The sequence below is a fragment of the Bos grunniens genome, chromosome 3 (genome assembly GCF_055505025.1).
Source record: "Bos grunniens cultivar Pamir isolate PY7600 chromosome 3, Bosgru_T2T1.0, whole genome shotgun sequence".
Lineage (NCBI taxonomy): Eukaryota > Metazoa > Chordata > Mammalia > Artiodactyla > Bovidae > Bos > Bos grunniens.
In genome coordinates, this window is record NC_141167.1 from 27,667,730 (window position 1) to 27,693,171 (window position 25,442).

The 25,442-nt window shown below is 43.7% G+C and overlaps 1 protein-coding gene across 2 annotated transcripts in view; it reads left to right on the plus strand.

The window, feature by feature from the left end:
* Positions 1 to 10,758: 10,758 nt before the first annotated feature.
* SHISAL2A (shisa like 2A) overlaps positions 10,759 to 25,442 on the plus strand; it is a 31,239-nt gene continuing 16,555 nt past the window's right edge. For both annotated transcript variants that reach the window (XM_086388730.1, XM_086388731.1), the window contains exon 1: positions 10,759 to 11,288. In XM_086388730.1, coding sequence (XP_086244856.1) covers positions 11,107 to 11,288 — 182 coding nt within the window. In that variant the 5' untranslated portion in view covers positions 10,759 to 11,106. The remainder of the gene's footprint in view (positions 11,289 to 25,442) is intronic.

Consider the following 25,442-nt stretch of genomic DNA (forward strand, 5'->3'; position numbering starts at 1 on the left):
CTTGCATTTTATCTGGCAATGCTAATCCAGGATTGAATACCACACAATAGGAAGTTGAACTATATAGCCTTCTGATTTGCCTTGTAACTCCCAATGAAAGCAGACTCAGGATTAAAGTCCAAAAATTGAATATACAGTTAACTGGCTAATCAATATAACAAATAACAATATCCCCTTACTAGCTGTGTAACACTGGGACAGTCACTTAATCTCCCTGAACCTCCATTGTTTCATCTAGCCAATAAAAGAAAACCAAGATTTTACCTAATAAGTGCTGGATGCAGTGTTAGACACTTCTGTGTGTGTGCTGTCTCCCCTGGAATATTCAGACAAACTAGTGCGTGAAAAACCACTTTCTAAGTGGAAGTGGGCTGTAAAATATGAAATAGTATTAGCATTCGTGTAATAGCTATCTGCAGCTGATTTTCTTTACTGAAAACTTGAAGGGAAAGAAGTTTCCCTGGCTTGCTCTTATTGTAGAGAAAAAACACTGGGATCTAGTGCCTAGGGCAATGATTCTTAACTAAGGGTGATTTTGCTCACAGGGGACATTTAGCAATGTTTGCAGACAGTTTTGGTTGTCAGACTGGGTGATGGGTACTGCTGGCATCTGGTGAGTAGAGCCAAGGATGCTGCTAAACATCCCATAGTACACAGGACTGTCTCCTACAGCAAAGAACTACCTGGCTTAAAATGTCATCTGGTTGAGAAATCATGGTCTGGAGTACTGAAAAACAGAATTTATATCCCAGCTCTGCCACTCAGCAGCTGGCTGACTCGTGGACTTTACTTCTCTGGGCCTCAGTGTCCTCTTCTGAGACCTTGGGGATATTAATAGCCCTGGCCTCATAGGCCTATTATGATGAAAATGAAAATACGCCCATAAATCACTGTAGTACCTGATACCTAGTAAACATTCAGTAAATCATAGTTCTTCTTACAGTTATTTGGGTAGTGCTGTCCCCATTTAAGGGCATCCAAAGTGGCATTAGAGGTAAAGAACTGGCCTGCCAGTGCAGGAGATGTAAGAGATGCCAGTTTGATCCCCGGGTTGGGAAGATCTCCTGGAGGAGAACATGGCAACTCATTCTAGTATTCTTGCCAGGAGAATCCATGGAGAGAGGAGCCTGCGGGCTATGGTCCATAGGGTCACAAAGAGTTGGACACAACTGAAGCAATTTAGCATGCACGCACACATATCCCCATTTAAAAGATAGGAAAATGAGACTCAGAAATAGGAACAGACTTGCCTAAGGTCAAGAGAAAAAGCAATTCTACTCATGGGGTTGACAAACATCACCAAGAATCTTCTGTTGACAAAGGCTGCAGTTTTCTTGTGTGTGGTCCTAAGATGAGACACCAACCTTGCTCTCAGGAAAGTGGAAGGCAAAGGAGAACTTTTACTGAGTGCTCACATACCTATATCTAATATCTTAAGATAGGTATTATTATTTCCATTTTTACAGATGAGACTATGTGAGAAGTCTAAAGTCTCCCTGCAAGTCAATTGCCAAGTAGCAATTGAAATCCAGGCTTGGACTTCTCTGGCGGTCCAGCGGTTAAGACTTTGACTTTCAATAATAGGGGATGTAAGTTCAATCCCTGGTTGGGAAGCTAAGGTCCCACATGTCTCATAGCAAAAAAAAAAAAAAAAAAAAAACAGAAGAAATATTGAAACAAATCCAATAAAGACTTAAAAAATATTTTTTAAAATAAACTCACTGTCCTTATTAATGACCAACTTTAAAAAAAGAAATTCAGGCTGACGTAATACCAAAGTCCTTGCCCTCTCCCTCTATTCTCTGCTTTCTAGGCCCTGGTAACACTCCAGCAGGGATGGGGAGGGTCTAAGTTGGAGACTTTTATTTTGGGAGAAAGCCATTCACTCCAGGGTACAACAGTCTTGAAGTAAATTGCAGAGGTGGCTAATCTCAGGCTGAAAAATAACTGTGAATATGAAAAATGCTTGAAAACAAATAGAGTGCTGGACTCATGTCAAAACCAAAGAAGGACGTAGACAAAGGCAGGGTTTGTTTCCTTGAACTTTGGGGACTGGAATGCTATGCTAAGTCACTTCAGTCGTGTCCGACTCTGTGTGACACCATAGATGGCAGCCACCAGGCTCCCCTGTCCCTAGGATTCTCCAGGCAAGAACACTGGAGTGGGTTGCCATTTCCTTCTCCAATGCATGAAAGTGAAAAGTGAAAGCGAAGTCGCTCCCATGGACTGCAGCCTACCAGGCTCCTCCATCCATGGGATTTTCCAGGCAAGAGTACTGGAGTGGGGTGCCATTAAGGCCCAAGACAAATCCTCAGTCAGTCGATCAGTCAGTTCAGTTGCTCAGTCCCGTTCAGTTCAGTCGCTCAGTCGTGTCCACTCTTTGCGATCCCATGAATCACAGCATGCCAGGCCTCCCTGTCCATCACCAACTCCCGAAGTTCGCTCAGACTCACGTCCATCGAGTCAGTGATGCCATCCAGCCATCTCATCCTCTGTTGTCCCATTCTCCTCCTGCCTCCAATCCTTCCCAGCATCAGAGTCTTTTCAAATGAGTCAGTTCTTCGCATCAGGTAGCCAATGTATTGGAGTTTCAGCTTCAGCATCAGACCTTCCAATGAATATTCAGGACTGATCTCCTTAAGCATGGACTGGTTGGATCTCTCAAGAGTCTCTCTTGGGGACTGAAGGGACTCTCAAGAGTCTTCTCCAACACCACAGTTCAAAAGCATCAATTCTTTGGCACTCAGCTTTCTTTACAGTCCAACTTGACTCACATCCATACATGACTACTGGAAAAACCATAGCCTTGACTAGACAGACCTTTGCTGGCAAAGTAATGTCTCTGCTTTTTAATATGCTGTCTAGGTTTGTCATAACTTTCCTTCCAAAGAACAAGCATCTTTTAATTTCATGGCTGCAGTCACCATCTGCAGTGATTTGGAGCCCAAGAAAATAAAGTCTGACACTGTTTCCACTGTTTCCCCATCTATTTGCCATGAAGTGATGGGACTGGATGCCATGACCTTAGTTTTGTGAATGTTGAGCTTTAAGCCAACATTTTCACTCTCCTCTTTCACTTTCATCAAGAGGCTTTTGAGTTCCTCTTCACTTTCTGCCATAAGGGTGGTGTCATCTGCATATCTGAGGTTATTGATATTTCTCCCAGCAATCTTGATTCCAGCTTGTGCTTCTTCCAGCCCAGCGTTTCTTATGATGTACTCTGCATAGAAGTTAAATAAGCAGGGTGACAATATACAGCCAAATCGTAGTTTCTATCATTCCTAGCTGGGTCCTTGGGTGAGACAAACCTTGTTGAGACTCAATATCTTTATGTATAAAATACCCATATATAGAATCATTTGTTCTCTTATTAAGGGGAATGTATTAATTCTTCCTCTCCCTTTAACCCATATGGCTATGCAGATTTTGAAGGTGGCCAGCAGAAGGAACAAGAAGGAGTTGAAATCTAGCCTGAATTCTTATTTACCCAGCTTTACCTTTGGAATAGAGCTGTATCAGGCCAGAGGAAGGGGTACTTTTTTTTTTTTTCATTTGCACAAAAGCACATAAAAAACCAGGCGGCACAAAATAACACCCCTGCCATTGAGAACCAGGCCTTAGACTGAGTGTGGTGAAACCAGACCGGAAGCAGGTACATTTTCTATCCTAGAGGAGCCTATAGTCTGAAGCTGTGGTTCCTAAGTGATATGATGGCACAGGGAAGTGCTCAATGAATGGCAGACAGAACGGCAGATACTGCAAAAAAAAAAAAAAAAGAATGGTACTCTGAGTGTTGGTCACAGAAGGGTTTTCTGTGGGACAGGGTGGGGGTGGTCTTCAAGATGGACCCTGGAGAGTATAGAGGAATAAGATAAGCAGAAGAAGGGAACAATAAAGGCAAAACTTGGGAAAGGAGGCTCCTTTCCCAGGTCAGACTGGCTGAAACAGAGGCTTCCTGTAGGAGAGAAGAGGCAGGTATAGTTGGAGAGGTATGGACAGTTTCATATTTTAGAGGTCAGACTAGAACCACTGGGGCTGCTTAAACAGCTCAGGTCAAGCTTTCAGAGGATCTCTCTGTTGATAAGTGTGTGATGGGAGAGAATCAAAATGCAGAGAAAAAGAATCATATAACTCCACCTCAAAAGTCAAATGAATTATCTTCTACATTATACCGGAAATCCTAGAGAGTATAACAAAACAAGAGGGAAAGAAAAAGCACGAACTGTGAAGGAAAAGTAAAACTGCCTTTAAAATATATTGCTTGTGAGGAAATTTTTTCATGTTAACATAAAAAAAATCCTAAGCAGCCTATAGAAATGCTGGAACTAATAGGTGAATTTAACAAGATCCCAGAATACAAGGTGAATATATGAAAATAATTTGTGTTTCTATAAATTAGCAACAATCAATTAGAAAATCACATTTTCAAAAAATATCATTTACAATGCATCAAAAATAAGAGAAAGGGAAAAGTTCTACAAAATGTGTACAAGACCTGTACATAGAATAGTATAAAGCACTGCTGAGAGAAATTAAGAACAAAATAAATGAAGAGATATATACCATGTTCATGGATAGGGAAACTCGATATTAAGATGTTAATTCTCTTCAGATTGATCTATTGATTCAACGTAACCCTAAGCAAAATCCAAGCAGGATTTTAGGGGGGCAGAAATCAATGAGTTGATTCTAAAATTGATACGGAAATGCAAAGGACTCAGAAGAACTAAAACAATTTTGAAAAATAAGGACAAAGTTAGAGGATTTATGCTACCTGATTTCAAGACCCACTTAGAAAGCTACAGTAAGTAAGACAGAGTGGAACTGGCATAAGGATAGATTCAGATAAGATCAATGAAATAGAATAGAGGATCCAGAAATAAATCCATGCATACATGATTAATTGAGATATACCAAAGGTGTTAATTCAATAGAGAAAAGATCGAGAAGTTCCCAGGTGGTCTAATGGTTAGGATTTGGTGCTTACAGTGTGGATGCCTGAGTTCTGATCAGAGAACTGTTCTGATCAGAGAACTGTCTGATGTGCCAAGGATGCACGCATGCTAAGTCGCTTCAGTCATGTCCAGCTCTTTGTGACCCTATGGACTGTAGCCTGCCAGGCTCCTCTGTCCACGGGATTCTCCAGGCAAGAATACTGGAGTGGTTGCCATTCTCTTCTCCAGGGGATCTTCCCAATCCAGGGATCGAACCCCTGTCTCCGCATGTCCTGCATTGGCAGGCAAGTTCTTTAACACTAGCATCACTGGGAAGCCCAAAGTTAAACATATATCTATTCTATTACCTCAAAATTCCACTTTTAGGATTCACCCAAGGTATATGAAAGCATAGGCACCTGTAAAAAGCATATATGCAAAAATTTTATAGCAACTTTATTCACAATAGTCCCAAACTGGAAACAACTCAAATGCCCAAGAACTGTTGAATGGACAAATTGCAGTTTTTCATATAAAGAGTATATTTCCATGTACTTGGCAATAAAAAGGAAGGAACTACTGTTACATGCAGCAATTTCTGTTTATCGCAAAGGCGTTGCGGTGAGCAAAAGAGATCAGACACAAAAGAGGGCATACTATCTGATTCTATTGAGACAAAAATTCAAAAACAGATAGAACTAATCTATAGGGAGGGCAAGCAGGTCTTGTCTCAGGCAAGGCTAGGGGTAGGGAGGAGGGTTGATTGCACCCCAAGGAATGGTGACAGGTGACAGAAATGTTCTGTATCTTGACTGCGGTGGTGGCTCCTTGAGTATAAACTCACCAAGATGCACACTTGAAATGTGTGTATTCTATTGTTTGTAAAATATACCTCAGTAAAATTGATTATTTTTAAAAATCTCAAGAGAAACAGCATTGTATAGTAATAAAAGAAATTGGAAGGAATCAATGTTAAAGAAAATGGATAATAAGCCATCATATATTCAGTAACTGGGGAACTATACAGCAGTGAAAATGAATGAACCAGATTGAGCATACACATAAGTATGGACAAAGCTCAAAAACATAAGATGGAGTAAAAAAAAAAAAGCATACTCCAGAAGAATACATTAATGTGATGTTATTTATTTGAGATATAATCACATGTAAAGAAATTCTATACATTGTTCAAAGATCCACACGTACATGATAAATGCATGAGTAAGAACATAGAAATGATAAACACCAAATTCAGGAGAATAGTTGTGAGTGGAAGCAATTTCTTACTAGTAGAGAGTGCATGGGTGGTTCTTGTATTATTCTTTATGTTGTTTGTGTGCTTTAAAGATTTCACAGGAAAACAAACAACAAACTAACAAAAACCTAAACCCAAAGACCACCTCCAGCTCGGAGAGTGTCTAGCTGGTATCAGGAGATCTGAGCTTTGGTCCAATTTGTCCTTGGACTTCATGTTCCAACCTGGCAATGTCACTTCTTTCAAGATGAGAGGCAGGAGCCTCACACTGGAAAAAAAGGGTAAGAATCCATCGTGGGCATCAGAAGAGTGGTTGTGCCTAGAACCAGCACTCAAAGGGAATTAATGCATGTTGGCACCCTTTCTTTTTATATATATATAAATTTATTTATTTTAATTGGAGGCTAATTACTTTACAATATTGTATTGGTTTTGCCATACATCGACATGAATCTGCCACAGGTGTACAAGTGTTCCCCATCCTGAACCCCCCTCCCACCTCCCTCCCCATACCATCCCTCTGGGTCATCCCAGCGCACCCGCCTGGAGCATCCTGTATCCTGCATCGAACCTGGACTGGCGATTCGTTTCACATATGTTAATATACATGTTTCAATGTCATTCTCCCAAATCATCCCACCCTCGCCCTCTCGGCATCCTTTCTTTACCTCTCCAATGCAGTGACCTGCAAGCTGAAGGGGAGCCGAGTAGGGGACGGGGGAGCCCTGGGGGAGGGGTGTCGGGCCGGCACAGCTGGAGGTAGTAGGGCTAGAGGATAGGGGCTGCTCCGCGGTGTCCGGAGTCCAGGGACTCGGAGTGGACCACCCAGAGAGCAGGATCGAACCCTCACCTCGGGTTGTGTCCGGGTCCTCAGCCTCCTTGTGGACTAACAGCAAAGGGCATGTCTTTCCAGACCCCTGAGGATCCGGAGCAAGGCTGGCAGGTCTGGAGCGCATTGTTTAGAGAACCACACCCAAGAGGCTTCCAGTTACTGCGCACTTGGCCTGGTGCCATCAACTAACTACTGCCCTAAGGCAGAGAGGGAAAGTGACCAGTCTAAGGTCACACCGCAGGTGATTGAAACTTGATACTTGTCTATCCTTGGGCAAGTTACTTCACCTCTCTGGGTCCAGTTTTCCTATGGGTAGAGTGGGTAAAAAGTTGTGTGTGTATATATGTGTGTGTATCTGGAAGACTCCATACCAAAGTATCAGTGGATATTTCTACAAGGTGAGGTTATGGGTGATTGTTATTTTTAATGTGGTTTATCCTTATTTTCTAATTTGTTGTTTCATAATGAATACATATGTATCTAGTTATTTTTATGAAGAGAGTAACAGCACAGAACTGTAAGCATTGAAGGAGACTGCTGCTGCGTCGCGTCAGTTGTGTCTGACTCTGTGCGACCCCATAGACGGCAGCCCACCAGGCTCCCCCGTCCCTGGGATTCTCCAGGCAAGAACACTGGAGTGGGTTGAGACTGGCACAATTCCTAGTTCACAGTGTGTTCTCTATAAATGTGAGTTCTCCCTGCTCACTCTTCCCTCTTACACTTACCTGCCCTTCTGGTTGGAGACTCTGGCCCCCAGACCTCAGGTTGGGAAGAAGGTGTGGTGGTACAGAATTCTATTTACTACCTGTGTAGCTTTGGATAAATCACTTGACCTCTCTGAGTCTCAGTTACCTTGTCTGCAGAATGGGGAGAAAAACAAAGGACGTTTTCAAGGACTACGTGACATACAAGGTGGGAAACTGCCTGGCATACAGTAGGTCTGCAGTAAATGTCTGTAGGAAGGAACATGATGCACATGATAAGGAACGAGCATTACAGTAGGTTCTAGACCAGAAGAGGTCAAAGATCCTAGCATAGATTCCAAAAAGCCCAAGGGGTCCACAGATAGAGCTCAGCCTGGGAGAGGTCCATGAACTTGGATGGAAAAAAGTGACATCCTTGTTTTCACTGCCTCTAAGTCAAATTTAGCATAGGATTAGCAGAACCTGTGACTTTGTCACCAGTGGTGTGTGTGTGCTCAGTCGCTTCAGTCATGTCCAACTCTTTGTAACCCTATGAACGCTGGCCCGCCAGGCTCCACTGTCCATGAAATTCTCCAGGCAAGAACACTGGAGTGGGTTGCCATGCCCTCCTCCAGGAGATCTTCCTGACCTAGGGATCGAACCCACATCTCTTGCATCTCCTGCTTTGCAGATTCTTTATCATCTGAGCCACCAGGGAAGCCCTGTCACCAATAGAAATCATAGTTATTTTTGTATTGCATTACAGTAGCAATATCTTGAAGTATTGTTTTTATAGTCATTTACCACCTCAAAAGTAATAATAGTTAATAAATAAATCTCTATATCTTATTATTTAATATGTTAAAAAAGAACTAATTCACAAAATAACTATTTTGATAATGATTCTATATAATTGGTATACTTTGTAATTCTAATTTACTTTTTGTAGTTAAAAATATTCTTCTGAATAGGGGACCATAGTCTTCATCAGTGCCAAAGAGGACTGTTGGCTAGACAGACATGGTACTAGTCCCTCCTGGGCCATTGGCTGCTTTGTGACATTGGGCTTGTTATCTCTCTCAGGGGCATAATCATCCCTACCTGGCTCACTCCACAGGGTTGCTGGAGAAACTAATTCTTGGCAGGAAAGGGCTTTGGAAACTGTTGGCAGCTTGCCAATTTGCCAAAAGCCAGAGCAGAGTGCTTTGTATCTCACAGCTGAATCCCATGTCTTCAGGATACCTTGCTCCTTTCCATAGGATTCCAAATCCTTCCTCTTTAATCCCTACCTGATAAAGAGGCCAAAGTGCACCTCCCTTAGAGTATGTCATCCAGTTTCCAGTTTGCAGAGATTCACAGGAGGAATTTTCTGGAGGATAAAACAATTCCTTCCAGTTTTCATATTTGACCTTACAGTGGCCCTTGAAGATACTACCCCCTCAAAACTTCTCCCTTCTCTTTCAGATGGTGATCCCTCTGTGGCCATGGTCCCTGCATTTCCCCTTTCCCTGCCCCGTCCTAGATCATCTGTCTGGCTCTCATTCTATACTGTGTTTCTGGGCAGACCCAGATCTGATCTCTCTCAGGGGGCCCAGTGCCCAGGTCAAGGGCATGGCACACATCAGCATCTGAGGAGCTGGCCTGGATGAAGAAACGGAACCTGAAGCACAGAGAGGAAAAAAGCAGAGAAGGAGTAGCTAGGGCTTGAGATCCCCTGATGCCCATTATTTATCCCATTCACACTAAAAGCAAGAGATAGAGGAACTAGGGACTCCCAAGGCATCACATCAGCTATTTCCTACTCTCCCCACTGCTGTAAGAAATCAGGAGAGCTAAAGATTTTGTAATCTTGTGTGAGTCTCTGCTCATCAGAACAATGGAAGGTGTCAGATTCAGTGGCTTTCAAACCTTTTTGACCTGACTCAAAATGAGAAATCCTTTTTACATTGTGATCTGGACCACAATACATACAGACATATGTAACTGAAACATTTTATGAAAGACTACTTAGCTTTACTATTTGCACTATACTTTTTCTATTCCATTAATTTTTTTTTTCTTAATGCTAGCTGTAACTCATCCACTGATTACATGATTCACAGGTCCTTTTCAGCCTAAGCACTCTGTGATTGACTGAATAGGAATTATTGACAACTCAAGTCCAACAGTCCCTAGTCCTGGTTCAGTGTAACTGGGCCAAAATGTGCACCTTAACTTAGAGCCTGGGTCTCCCCAGTGAACCCTGACCAGACAGACAGATAATCTGCAAAGGCTTCCTACAGCTCCTTCAAACTGTAGGAAGGAGCTTCTTCTGATCCTAATAAGAACACTAACCTTGTGATCTGGGAAAGTTATGTGAGAATGGTCAGGCCTATTGGCTTTGCTCTTGGGTAGGTGGAGTTACCATCTGAACATCCGCTAGCCCCCTTATCCTAGGCCAGTGTGGGAGAGAGAGTGTTTGATCAGGGGAGTGTGAACACGTCAGTGCATGAGCTAGCTGCTCAGGGAAAGGAAGTTGCAGGCAAGGAAGCCAAAGGATGACAACATGTAAAAGTCACTGAAAAAGAGGCGCTGTGGGAACCCCAGAAAGATCAAGGGCTTGGGAACAAGAAAGACCCAGGTTAAAATCCCATGGGTTTAAGAGCTCAGGAAAATGACTCTCATCTGACCCTTAGCTCTCATTTATAAAATAAGTTTGAAAATCCCTGGTTCTCTGAGTTGTTGTGAAGCTTAAGTGAGATCGTGCATTAATCATACCTGTACTGACCCTACTGTGGGGTCGATGTCAGGTCCCTCGTCCGTGTCCTACACTAGCCTGGCACTGCCCGGGGATTCCCAGTGACACTCACAGTGCGTACCTAGCACAATGGATGGTGCTCAGCACAGGTGTGGAATCCAAGCCGGTGACTTCGATTCCCGCTTTGCCACCCTGCACATGGGCTGTCTCTCTGAGCACCCAGCGCCCGAGTGCGTCCACCGGGAACGAAGTGGGGCTGGTGGGAGCCGCGCGCACAGACGAGAGGCTGCTCCCTCCTCCCGGCTCCGCGAGTCGCCCCCCGCCCCGTGCTCAGGCGCGATCCCCCGCCCGCCTTCCCGCCCCTCTCCACTCCCACCTCTCCTCGGCCCTCCTCCTTCCTTCCTCCCTCTCCCTCCTCCGTCCCCTCTCTTGGCAAGACTTGTCCGCGTACCCGATTGCCTCTCGATCCTCTCTAGAATCTCGGGGGCTCTAGGTCTCTCACCACTCCGTCTGCGCCCATCTGTGTGCCTCTCCGTCTCTGTGTCAGTTTCTGTCTCTCTGCTTATCTCTGCCTCTCTGTGTGTCTCTTTCTCGGGCTCATTGCTGTCTCTGTCCGTCAGTCCGTCTGGGGACCCGGGGTGGCGGCGGGCCGCGCGCAGGCCGCGATGAGCGGCGCCTGCACGAGCTACGTGAGCGCCGAGCAGGAGGTGGTGCGTGGCTTCAGCTGCCCGCGGCCGGGGGGCGAGGCGGCCGCCGTCTTCTGCTGCGGCTTCCGCGACCACAAGTACTGCTGCGACGACCCGCACAGCTTCTTCCCCTACGAGCACAGCTACATGTGGTGGCTCAGGTACCGGCCCTGGCCCTCACCCCACCTAGAACCCCGCTCCCGTCCTAGCCCCCTTGCTCCATCTTCGGCCCAACCGCGTGCTAAACCCTCAATCCTCATCCAGTGCCCACCCCAAAGTCAGCACCGACCCCCACCCCACCTTTACCCCCTCAGGCTCTCACCAACCCAGATCCCCCCTGCAGCCGCTTCTCCACTCCATTCCCCCATTTTACTGTTACTGCTAAGTCACTTCAGTCGTGCCCGACTCTGTGCGACCCCATAGATGGCAGCCCACCAGGCTCCCCCGTCCCTGGGATTCTCCAGGCAAGAGTACTGGAGTGGGGTGCCATTGCCTTCTCCATCACCCCCCGCCATTTTAACCCAACCGTTATTCAGATCCATCCTTGAACCTTACCCCAACTCCACCCTGGAAAAGCTTCATTTCATCCCCACTCCAGATGTCCTCATCCACCACCCTCAACCCAAATTACACAACAACCCCCACCCTAACAGCAAACTCCCATCACGCAGCATTCACAGGATAACTCCTCCTTTATCTGTGTGCCCAGCAAGGTCCCCTTCCTGATATCATCACCAGCCTCATTCCTGACCTTACCCACTCCCCAGTACTGATCCAAGCTCTTACTCTACCAGCAGCCCTGATCTCCTCCTTCATCCTCCCTGCAACCTCACCTCAGCTCTCCTTCCCCACCCTGACTCCAAACATTGTCTAGACCTCACTCACAAGCCTTAATACTTCATTAGATGCTATTCTCCAACTCAATCCAAGACTCAGCCTAACCTCAGTCCTTTTGTTCCCGCTCATATTTAGTCATTCTTTCAGCCACCCTTGCCTGTGAACTTAGCATGTCAGGTCCTGTGGTGAGTTCTGAGTGAAGGCAGATGACCAGAGATTCAGAGTTGCCTTCAAGTTCATCATTAAACAATGACATAATGCCACAGCAGAAGCCAGATCAGTGTATTTGCGGTGAACCCCCACCCACAGGACCCCAGTCTCCTCACTTGTTCAGAGAAGGAGATGATAAGACCAGTGCTGACATTCCTGGAACCTAAGTGTGGAGCTGAGAGGGCAGTAGATCAATAGATCTCAGTCTCTCTGGGTCTCCAAAGGCCTCACCCAGAAAACAGGACTTGATCCTGAGTGCTCTAGAAAACAGGCATCAGCAAAAATGGGGTGGGCCATCTCTGTAGACATTGATCTTCCTGTCCCTTGGAGGTATGTGACTGGAGGCTGCACGCCTTCTGGATGTGAAAGGACAGCCTGCCTTAAACCCTCTCTGAGCCACTGTCTTTTCACTTATCAGATGGGGATGATGATGCTGACTAGGGCAAGGGCCAAATGAGATCAAGATCAAGGTAAAATCAGCTTGGCATATGCCACTAACAATTACAGATATCATTGCTTTTTATAGACAGCTCGGTTTGTAATTTCAAAGGATTTTCAGATGGCCAGGTTTTCAAATCCTGCACATTTGGCTGCTGTCGCTTGCAGAATTATATTCATATATTCTCTGTTTATCCATATTTTCATTCGTTGATTATAGCTTTTTCTTTGTGCCAGGTGCTATGCTAGGCACAGTTCAGTTGCGAAGTTGTGTCCAACTGTTTGCGACCTCGTGGACTACAACACACCAGGCTTCCCTGTCCTTCACTATCTCCCTGAGTGTGTCCTTCACTATCTCCCTCAGGTCCACTGAGTTGAGGATGCCATCTAACCATTTCATCCTCTGTCACCCCCTTCTCCTCCTGCCCTCAGCCTTTCCCAGCATCAGTGTCTTTTCCAGTGAGCTGGCTCTTCACATCAGGTGGCCAAAGTAATGGAGTTTCAGCTTCAGCATCAGCCCTTCCAATGAATATTCAGGGCTGATTTCCTCTAGGATTGACAGGTTGGATCTCCTTGCAGTCCAGGGAACTCTCAAGAGTCTTCTCCAACATCACAGTTCAAAAGCATCAATTCTTTGGCACTCAGCCTTCTTTATAGTCCAATTCTCACATCCATACGTGACTACTGGAAAAACCATCAGTTCAGTTCAGTTCAGTTCAGTAGCTCAGTCGTGTCTGACTCTTTGCGACCCCATGGACTGCAGCATGCCAGGTCTCCCTGTCTATCACCAACTCCCAGAGTTTATTCAAACTCATGTCCATTGAGTCGGTGATGCCATCCAACCATCTCATCCTCTGTCATCCCCTTCTCCCCCCGCCTTCAATCTTTCCCAGCATCAGGGTCTTTTCCAATGAGTCAGTTCTTCGCATCCAGTGGCCAAAGTATTGGAGTCTCAGCTTCAGCATCAGTCCTTCCAATGAATATTCAGGACTGATTTCCTTTAGGATGGACTGGTTGAATCTCCTTGCAGTCCAAGGGACTCTCAAGAGTCTTCTCCAACACCACAGTTCAAAAGCATCAATTCTTTGGCACTCAGCTTTCTTTATAGTCCAACTCTCACATCCATACATGACTACTGGAAAAACCATAGCTTTGACTATATAGACCTTTGTTGGCAAAGTGATGTCTCTGCTTTTTAGTATGCTGTCTAGGTTTGTCATAGCTTTCCTTCCAAAGAACAAGCGTCTTTTAATTTCATGCCTGCAGTCACCATCAGCAGTGATTTTGGAGCCTAAGAAAATAAAATCTGTCACTGTTTGCACTTTTTCCCCAACTGGTTGCCATAAAGTGAAGGGACCAGATGCCATGATCTTAGATTTTTGAATGTTGAGTTTTAAGCCAGGTTTTTCACTCCCCTCTTTCACCCTCATCAGGAGGCTCTTTAGTTTCTCTTCACTTTCTGTCATTAGGGTGATGTCATATCTCAAGTTATTGATATTTCTTCCAGCAATCTTGATTCCAGGTTGTGATTCATCCAGCCTGGCATTTTGCATGATGTATTCTGCATATAAATTAAATAAGCAGGGTGACGATATACAGCCTTGAGGTACTCCTTTCCCAATTTTGAAGCAGTCTGTTGTTCCATGTCCTGTTCTAACTGTTGCTTCTTGACCCACATACAGGTTTCTCAAGAGACAGTGGTCTGTTATTCCTATCTGTTGAAGAATTTTCCACAGTTTGTTGTGATCCACATAGTCAAAGGCTTCAGTGTAGTCAATGAAGCAGATGTTTTTCTGGAATTCTCTTGCTTTCTCTATGACCCAGTGGATGTTGGCAATTTGATCTCTGGTTTCTCTGCCTTTTCTAAATCCAGCTTTTACATCTGGAAGTTCTAGGTTCAAGTACTGCTAAAGCCTAGCTTGAAAGATTTTGAGCACTACCTTGCTAGCAAGTGAAATGAGTACAATTACATGGTAGTTTGAACATTTTTTGGTATTGCCCTTCTTTGAGATTGCAATGAAAATTGAGCTTTTCCAGTCCTGTGGCCACTGCTGAGTTTTCCAAATTTTCTGACATATTGAGTGCAGCACTTTCACAACATCATCTTTTAGGATTTGAAATATCTCATGAATTCCATCACCTCCACTAGCTTTGTTCGTAGTGATGCTTCCTAAGGCCCACTTGACTTCACACTTCAAGATGTCTGGCTCTAGGTGAGTGATCACACCATTGTGGTTATCCTGGTCATTAAGACCTTTTGTATATAGTTCTTCTGTGTATTCTTGCCACTGCTTCTTAATCTCTTCTGCTTCTGTTAAGTCCTTGCCATTTCTGTGCTCTATTGAGCCCATCTTTGCATGAAATATTCCCTTTCTCCAGTCTTCTTGAAGAAATCGCTAGTCTTTCCCATTCTATTGTTTTCCTTTCTTTTCATTATTCACATAAGAAGGCTTTCTTATCGTTCCTTGCAGTTCTCTGGAACTCTGTATTTAGTTGGGTATATCTTTCCCTTTCTCCTTTGCCTTTTGCTTCTCTTCTTTTCTCAGCTATTGTAAGGCTTTCTCAGACAACCACTTTGCCTTCTTGCATTTCTTTTTCTTGGGGATGGTTTTGGTCACCAACTCCTGTACAGTGTTATGAACCTCCATCCATAGGTTCTCAGGTACTCTGTCTACCAGATCTAATGCCTTGAATCTATTCATTTCCTCTACTGTATAATTATAAGGGATTTGATTTAGGTCATACCTGAATGACCTAGTAGTTTTCCTTATTTTCTTCAATTTAAGTCTGAAATTTGCCGTAAGAATCTGATGATCTGAGTCACGGTAAGCTCCAGGTCTTGTTTTTGCTGACTGTATAGAGCTTCTCCATCTTTGACTACAAAGAATATAATCGATCTGATTTCAGTATTGACTATCTGGTGATGTCCATATGCAGAGTTGTCTCTTGTGTTGTTGGAAGAGGGTGTTTGCTATGACCAGTGTGTTCTCTTGACAATATTCTGTTAGCCTTTACCCTGCTTAATTTTTGTTCTCCAAGGCCAAACTTGCCTGTTACTCCAGGTATTTATTGGCTTCCTACTTTTGCATTCCAATCCCTATGATGAAAAGGACATTTTTTTGTGTGTTAGTTCCAGAGGTCTTGTAGGTCTTCATAGAACTGTTCAGCTTCTTCAGCATCAGTGGTTGGAGCATGCTGCTGCTAAGTCACTTCAGTTGTGTCCGACTCTGTGTGACCCCATAGACGGCCTCCTACAAGGCTCCTCTGTCCCTGGGATTCTCCAGGCAAGAACACTGGAGTGGGGTGCCATTGCCTTCTCTGGTTGGAGCCAGAGAAGGTGCCATTTCCTTCTCCAGTGCATGAAAGTGAAAAGTGAAAGTGAAATTGCTCAGCTCAGTTGTGTCCGACTCTGAGTGACCTCATGGACTGCAGCCTACCAGGCTCCTCCGTCCATGGGATTTTTCCAGGCAAGAGTACTGGAGTGGGGTGCCATTGCCTTCTCTGGTTGGAGCATAAACTTGGATTACTATGGTGTCGAATGGTTTGCCTTGAAAACAAACCGAGGTCATTCTGTCATTTCTGAGATTGCACCCAAGTACTTCATTTAAGACTCTTTTGTTGACTATGAGAGACACTCCATTTCCTCTAAGAGATTCTTGCCCACAGTAGTAGATATAATGGTCATCTGAATTGAATTCGTCCATTTCCACCCATTTTAGTCCACTGATTACTAAAATGTCAATATTCACTCTTGCCATCTCCTGTTTGACCACATCAAATTGACTTTGATTCATGGACCTAACATTCCAGGTTCCTTTGCAGTATTGTTCTTTACAACACAGGACTTTACTTTCACCGCCAGACATAACTACATCGACATCCATAAAACGGACAGGTCAGGATGGACAGTTCTGACAAAATGTGGTCCACTGAAGGAAAGTATGGCAAACCACCCCAGCATTCTTTCCTGGAGAACCCCATGAACAGTATGAAAAGACAAAAAGATATGACACCAGAAGATGAGCCCCCCAGGTCAGTAGGTGTCCAATATACTACTGGGGAAGAGTGGAGAAATAGCTCCAGAAAGAGAGCTGGGCCAAAGTGGTAACAATGCTCAGTTGTGGATGTGTCTGGTGGTAAAAGAACATTACTTCACACCATTTTAGGGCTAGTTGCATTTACACAATCACAGCTCTTCCACATCTCTCCATTTTACAGATGAGGAAACTTGTAAGAGGTTAAGTTACTATCTTAGATTACCTTAGTGAGAAGAAGTGTCAGAACTAGGATGAAAACTCAGGCCTGTCTGGTCCCAAGCCCTGACTTGACCTGCTCCACAAATGTCTAAGGCTAAATGACTCTCATAACCTGCTCAGATCATGAACTACTTATTGCCAAATTCATGCTTAAATCAAAGAAAGTGGGGGAAACCACTAGACCATTCAAGTATGACATAAATCAAAACGATTATGATTATACAGTGGAAGTGAGAAATAGATTTAAGGTACTAGATCTGATAGAGTGCCTGATGAACTATGGACAGAGGTTCGTGACATTGTACAGGAGACAGGGATCAAAACCATCCCCAAGAAAAAGAAATACAAAAAAAGCAAAATAGCTGTCTCAGGAGGCCTTACAAATAGCTGTGAAAAGAAGAGAAGCAAAAAGCAAAGGAGAAAAGGAAAGATATACCTATTTGAATGCAGAGTTCCAAAGAATAGCAAGGAGAGATAAGAAACCTTCCTCAGTGATCAATGCAAATAAATAGAGGAAAACAATAGAATGGGAAAGACTAGAGATCTCTTCAAGAAAATTAAAGATACCAAGGGAACATTTCATGCAAAGATGGGCTCAATAAAGGACAGAAATGGTATGGACCTAACAGAAGCAGAAGATACTAAGAAGAGGTGGTAAGAATACACAGAATTGTACAAAAAAGACCTGCACGACCCAGATAATCACAGTGGTGTGGTCACTCAGCTAGAGCCAGACATCCTGGAATATGAAATCAAGTGGGCCTTAGGAAGCATCACTATGAATAAAGCTAGTGAAGGTGATGGAATTCCAGTTGAGCTATTTCAAATCCTGAAAGATGATGCTGTGAAAGTACTGCACTCAATATGTCAGCACATTTGGAAAACTCAGCAGTGGCCACAGAACTGGAAAAGGTCAGTTTTCATTCCAATCCCAAAGAAAGGCAATGCCAAAGAATGCTCAAACTACTGCACAATTGCACTCAGATCAGATCAGACGTTCAGTCATGTCCGACTCTTTGCGACCCCATGAATCGCAGCACGCCAGGCCTCCCTGTCCATGACCAACTCCCGGAGTTCACTCAGACTATTGTCCATCGAGTCAGTGATGCCATCCAGCCTGTCGTCCTCTGTCGTCCCCTTCTCCTCCTGCCCCCAATCCCTCCCAGCATCAGAGTCTTTTCCAATGAGTCAACTCTTCGCATGAGGTGGCCAAAGTACTGGAGTTTCAGCTTTAGCATCATTTCTTCCAAAGAAATCCCAGGGCTGATCTCCTTTAGAATGGACGGGTTGGATCTCCTTGCAGTCCAAGGGACTCTCAAGAGTCTTCTCCAACACCAGAGTTCAAAAGCATCAATTCTTCAGCGCTCTGCCTTCTTCACAGTCCAACTCTCACATCCATACATGACCACAGGAAAAACCATAGCCTTGACTAGACAGACCTTTGTTGGCAAAGTAATGTCTCTGCTTTTGAATATGCTATCTAGGTTGGTCATAACTTTCCTTCCAAGGAGTAAGCGTCTTTTAATTTCATGGCTGCAGTCACCATCTGCAGTGATTTTGGAGCCCAGAAAAATAAAGTCTGACACTGTTTCCACTGTTTCCCCATCTATTTCCCATGAAGTGATGGGACCGGATGCCATGATCTTTATTTTCTGAATGTTGAGCTTTAATCCAACTTTTTCACTCTCCACTTTCATTTTCATCAAGAGGCTTTTTAGTTCCTCTTCACTTTCTGCCATAAGGGTGGTGTCATCTGCATATCTGAGGTTATTTCTCCCGGCAATCTTGATTCCAGCTTGTGTTTCTTCCAGTCCAGCATTTCTCATGATGTACTCTGCATATAAGTTAAATAAGCAGGGTGACAATATACAGCCTTGACGTACTCCTTTTCCTATTTGGAACCAGTCTGTTGTTCCATGTCCACTTCTAACTGTTGCTTCCTGACCTGCATACAGGTTTCTCAAGAGGCAGATCAGGTGATCTGGTATTTCCATCTCTTTCAGAATTTTCCACAGTTTATTGTGATCCACATAGTCAAAGGCTTTGGCATAGTCAATAAAGCAGAGATAGATGTTTTTCTGGAACTCTCTTGCTTTTTCCATGTTCCAGCAGATGTTGGCAATTTGATCTCTGGTTCCTCTGCCTTTTCTAAAACCAGCTTGAATATCAGGAAGTTCATGGTTCACATATTGCTGAAGCCTGGCTTGGAGAATTTTGAGCATTACTTTACTAGCGTGTGAGATGAGTGCAATTGTGTGGTAGTTTGAGCATTCTTTGGCATTGCCTTTCTTTGGGATTGGAATGAAAACTGACGTTTTCCAGTCCTGTGGCCACTGCTGAGTTTTCCAAATGTGCTGACATATTGAGTGCAGCATTTTCACAGCATCATCTTTCAGGATTTGAATAGCTCAACTGGAATTCCATCACCTCCACTAGCTTTGTTCGTAGTGATGCTTTCTAAGGCCCATTTGACTTCACATTCCAGGATGTCTGGCTCTAGATGAGTGATCACACCATCATGATTATCTGGGTCGTGAAGATCATTTTTGTACAGTTCTTCTGTGTATTCTTGCCATCTCTTCTTAATATCTTCTGCTTCTGTTAGGTCCATACCATTTCTGTCCTTTATCGAGCCCATCTTTGCATGAAATGTTCCTTTGGTATCTCTAATTTTCTTGAAGAGATCTCTAGTCTTTCCCATTCTGTTGTTTTCCTCTATTTCTTTGCATTGATCACTGAAGAAGGCTATCTCTTCTTGCTATTCTTTGGAACTCTGCATTCAGATGTTTATATCTTTCCTTTCCCCTTTGCTTTTCGTTTCTCTTCTTTTCACAGCTATTTGTAAGGCCTCCCCAGACAGCCATTTTGCTTTTTTGCATTTCTTTTCCATGGAGATGGTCTTGATCCCTGTCTCCTGTACAATGTCACGAACTTCATTCCATAGCTCATCAGGCACTCTATGTATCAGATCTAGGCCCTTAAATCTATTTCTCAATTCCACTGTATAATCATAAGGGATTTGATTTAGGTCATACATGAATGGTCTAGTGGTTTTCCCTACTTTCTTCTATTTAAGTCTCAATTTGGCAATAAGGAGTTCATGGTCTGAGCCACAGTCAGCTCCTGCACTCATCTCACACGCTACTAAAGTAATGCTCAAAATTCTCAAAGCCAGGCTTTAGCAATACGTGAACCGTGAACTTCCAGATGTTCAAGCTGATTTTTGAAAAAGCAGAGGAACCAGAGATCAAATTGCCAACATCCGCTGGATCATGAAAAAAGCAAGAGAGTTCCAGAAAAACATCTATTTCTGCTTTATTGACTATGCCAAAGCCTTTGACTGTGTGGATCACAATAAACTGTGGAAAATTCTGAAAGAGATGGGAATACCAAACCACCTGACCTGCCTCTTGAGAAACCTGTATGCAGGTCAGGAAGCAACAGTTAGAAGTGGACATGGAATAACAGACTGGTTCCAAATAGGAAAAGGAGTACGTCAAGTCTGTATATTGTCACCCTGCTTATTTAACTTATATGCAGAGTACATCATGAGAAACACTGGACTGGAAGAAACACAAGCTGGAATCAAGATTGCCGGGAGATTATCAATAACCTCAGATATGCAGATGACACCACCCTTATGGCAGAAAGTGAAGAGGCGCTAAAGAGTCTCTTGATGAAAGTGAAAGTGGAGAGTGAAAAAGTTGGCTTAAAGCTCAACATTCAGAAAACGAAGATCATGGCATCTGGTCCCATCACTTCATGGGAAATAGATGGGGAAACAGTGGAAACAGTGGCTGACTTTATTTTGGGGGGCTCCAAAATCACTGCAGATGGTGATTGCAGCCATGAAATTAAAAGACGCTTACCCCTTGGAAGGAAAGTTATGACCAACCTAGACAGCATATTCAAAAGCAGAGACATTACTTTGCCAATAAATGTCCATCTAGTGAAGGCTATGGTTTTTCCAGTAGTCATATGCAGATGTGAGAGTTGGACTCTAAAGACAGCTGTGCGCAGAATTGATGCTTTTGAACTGTGGTGTTGGAGAAGACTCTTGAGAGTCCCTTGGACTGCAAGGAGATCTAACCAGTCCATCCTAAAGGAAATCAGTCCTGGGTGTTCATTGGAAGGACTGATGTTGAAGCTGAAACTCCAATATTTTGGCCACCTGATGTGAAGAGTTGACTTATTTGAAAAGACCCTGATGTTGGGAAAGATTGAAGGCAGGAGGAGAAGGGGACAACAGAGGATTAGATGGTTAGATGCCATCACCAACTCTATGGACATGAGTTTGAGTGAACTCCAGGAGTTGATGATGGACAGGGAGGCCTGGCGTGTTGTGGTTCATGGGGTCGCAAAGAGTCGGACTTGACTGAACGACTGAACTGAACTGAACCTGCTCTACTCAGATCAGTTGAAAAGTCACTGGCTGACCCTCTGTTGTCTTCTGGGCACCGTTGTGGCACTTGGGGATACAGAATGAGTAAACCCTTCAGCATGTAGTCAGAATCCCATTCCACTCCTACCACCCGATTCCCCATACACCCCTATGGTTCCTCTCCTTGCCTGGGACCCTCTTGAGGTATGGAGTGCTTTAATGGCTCAGACAGTGAGGTAGAAGGTTGCATGAAGTGAGCTATGAGGTCACATTGCACATCAGTGTCCTTCAGAGTTTATGACCCCAAGGGCAGCCTGTAGGGCTGACTTTTCCTGGGTGCATGTTAAGTCGCTTCAGTCGTTTCTGACTTTTTGTGACTCTATATCCTATAGCCTGCCAGGCTCCTCTGCCCGTGGGATTCTCCTGGTAAGAATACTGGAGTGGGTTGCCATGCCCTTCTCCAGGGGATCTTCCCAACCCAGGGGTCAAACCCATGTTTTCTGTGGCTCCTACACTGCAGGTGGATTCTTTTACCAGTGATCCACAAGGGAAGCCCCCTAGGCTTGGCTAGAATGTGATTCACAAACATCACAGACAATTTCAAAGTGGAGAAGGGAAACTGAAGTCCTCAGGACATTTAGGTGATCAGTGTACTCCAGACCCTGAAATAACCCTTCTGGCATGTTCCTGTCGAGCCCCACCATTGCAGGGTGGAGACCTTGTTTTGCTCTGGACTCCATTTGGCCCTTTTCATGAAAGCTGGCCTTTAAAAAATTTGCAGATGAACTGTTTCCTTGGATAGTGCTAGAGGAGAATTGCTGTTTTAAAAGCATGTCTCAGGAAATGAAGACTCCCTGTGGGGAAGCAGCTGGTGTTATCACATGTCCGATAGACTTTCCAAACACCCGTAATCAGTAGTTTCTGGTTTTGATTAAGATGTGAGCCCAAGGGCTGCAGCCTTGCTGAAGGGCAGAACTGGCATTCAGGCACTGTAGATACATTATCTCATTTAATCTGTATGGACACCTGGTGAGATAGTGAATTTTATGAATGAAGGAAAATGAAGATCAAAAGGTGAAGGAGTTTTCAACTTATATGTGAGAGAGCCAGGATTCAAACTTAGAACTGCCTGACTCAAAAACCTTAACAAATGTTAGATCACCCCTCCAGTTCTTTCCCAGAAGTCACAGTGGGTTACCTATCTTTCAGAGTTGTAGGTTTGTGAAGTTCTAGAAGGCTAGTGGCTCTTCAGGCCAGTTACCCATCATCAGCAAGAATCTTTAACTTCATTGAAAGGTGGATTCATCCAGGTCTTGTGCAAACCTGTCTGATAATAAAAAACTCACCACCTCTTGAGGCAGTACATTCACCATGGGACAACTTTGATCATTTGAAGTTCATTTTTTGAACTTATATTTTTTTGGTCACTTCATATGTTATGTGAGATCTCCTTTCCTTGACCAAGGATTGAACCCAGGCAATGACAGCAAAAGCCCAGAATCCTAACCATTAGACCACCAGGGAACTCCCTGGAGTTCATCTTATACTAAGGACAGATTTTGCCCCCTTGGACTCTCCCCTGTTGCTCCCAGCTCTGTCCTTGAAACTGGTTCCTCTGTCCCCTGGAAGACGTTCAGTGCAGTACCTACTACCTGACTGTCTGCTGATCTGGAACGCATCCCCCCAACTCTCTCACCCACTCCTCAAAGGATCCTACTTTTACAGGCTTTTTCCAGCCAGGTACCCATAGATGTCCCTTGTAAAGGGTATGGTCCCAACCTGAGCACGAATCTTCCAGATCAGTCAGTCAGTTCAGTCACTCAGTCATGTCTGATTCTTTGCAACTCCAGGGACTGCAGCACACCAGGCCTCCCTGTGTCTATCACCACCTCCCAGAGTTTACTCAAACTCGTGTCCATTGAGTCGGTGATGCCATCCAACTATCTCATCTTCTGTTATCCCCTTCTCCCACCTTCAATCTTTCCCAGCATCAGGGTCTTTTCCAATGAGTCAGTTCTTCGCATCCAGTGGCCAAAGTATTGGAGTCTCAGCTTCAGCATTAGTCCTTCCAATGAATATTCAGGACTGATTTCCTTTAGGATGGACTAGTTTGATCTCCTTGCAGTCCAAGGGACTCTCAAAAGTCTTCTCCAACACCACAGTTCAAAAGCATCAATTCTTTGGCACTCAGCTTTCTTTATAGTCCAACTCTCACATCCGTACATGACTACTGGAAAAACCATAGCTTTGACTAGATGGACCTTTGTTGGCAAAGTAATGTCTCTGCTTTTTAGTATGCTTTCTAGGTTTGTCATAGCTTTCCTTCCAAAGAACAAGCGTCTTTTAATTTCATGCCTGCAGTCACCATCAGCAGTGATTTTGGAACCCGAAAAAATAGTCTGTCACTGTTTCCACTGTTTCCCCATTTATTTGCCATGAAGGATGAGACCAGATGCCATGATTTTAGTTTTCTGAGAGTTTCAAGCCAACTTTTTCACTCTCCTCTTTCACTTTCATCAAGAGGCTCTTTATTTTTTTTTAATTTTATTTAATTTTTTTTTGTATTAGTTTTTCCAAATATCAAAATGAATCCACCACAGGTATACATGTATTAGTTTTTCTTCACTTTCTGCCATAAGGCTGGTGTCATCTGCATATCTGAGGTTATCGATATTTCTCCCAGCAATCTTGATTCCAGCTTGTGCTTCATCAAGTCCAGCATTTCTCATGATGTACTCTGCATATAAGTTAAATAAGCAGGGTGACAATATACAGCCTTGACGTACTCCTTTCCCAATTTGGAACCAGTCTGTTGTTCCATGTCCAGTTCTTACTGTTGCTTCCTGACCTTTGTACAGATTTCTCAGGAAGCAGGTAAGGTGGTCTGGTATTCTCATCTCTTTCAGAATTTTCCACACAGGGTGTAATTCTCTTTAAGAATTTCTTTGTTGTGATCCACACAGTCAAAGGCTTTGGCATAGTCAATAAAGCAGAAATAAATGTTTTTCTGGAACTCTCTTGCTTTTTTGATGATCCAACAGATGTTGGCAATTTGATCTCTGGTTCCTCTGCCTTTTCTAAATCCAGTTAACATCTGGAAGTTCACAGTTCATGTACTGTTGAAGCCTGGCTTGGAGAATTTTGAGCATTACTTTACTAGCATGTGAGATGAGTGCAGTTGTGCGGTAGTTTGAGCATTCTTTGGCATTGCCTTTCTTTGGGATTGGAATGAAAACTGACCTTTTCCAGTCCTGTGGCCACTGCTGAGTTTTCCAAATGTGCTGACATATAGAGTGCAGCACATTCACAGCATCGTCTTTTAGGATTTGGAATAGCTCAACTGGAATTCCATCACCCCCACTCGCTTTGTTCATAGTGATGCTTCCTAGGGCCACTTGACTTTGTGTTCCAGGATATCTGACTTTAGGTGAGTGATCACACCATCTTGATTATCTGTATTGTGAAGATCTTTTTTGTATAGTACTTCTGTGTATTCTTGGCACCTCTTCTTAATATCTTCTACTTCTGTTAGATCCATACCATTTCTGTCCTTTATTGTGCCCATCTTTGCATGAAATGTTCCCTTGGTATCTTTAATTTTCTTGAAGAGATCTCTAGTCTTTCCTATTCTATTGTTTTCCTCTATTTTTTGCATTGATCACTGAGGAAGGCTTTCTTATCTCTCCTTGCTATTCTTTGAAACTCTGCATTCAAATGGGTATATCTTTCCTTTGCTCCTTTGCCTTTTGCTTCTCTTCTTTTCATAGCTGTTTGTAAGGCCTCCTCAGACAACCATTTTACCTTTTTGCATTTTTTTTCTCTTGGGGATGGTCTTCACGAACCTCCATCTATAGTTCTTCAGGCACTCTGTCTATCATCAGATCTAATCCCTTGAATCTGTTTATCACTTCCACTGTATAGTTGTAAGGGATTTGATTTAGGTCATACATGAATGGTTAGTGGTTTCCCTACTTTCTTCAACTGAAGTCCAAATTTGCCAATAAGGAGTTCATGATCTGAGCCACAGATAACAGCCTTATAAACAGTGAGTAGATTAAAAAAAAAGAAATAATATTTAATTAAAATACTAAACTAAAAAGTATTAAACTAATACTAAAGAACTACAAACTACTACATGCTCAATGTGGGAAAAAAATAGAAAGGGCAGGAGAAACAGAAAAGAAAAGCAATCA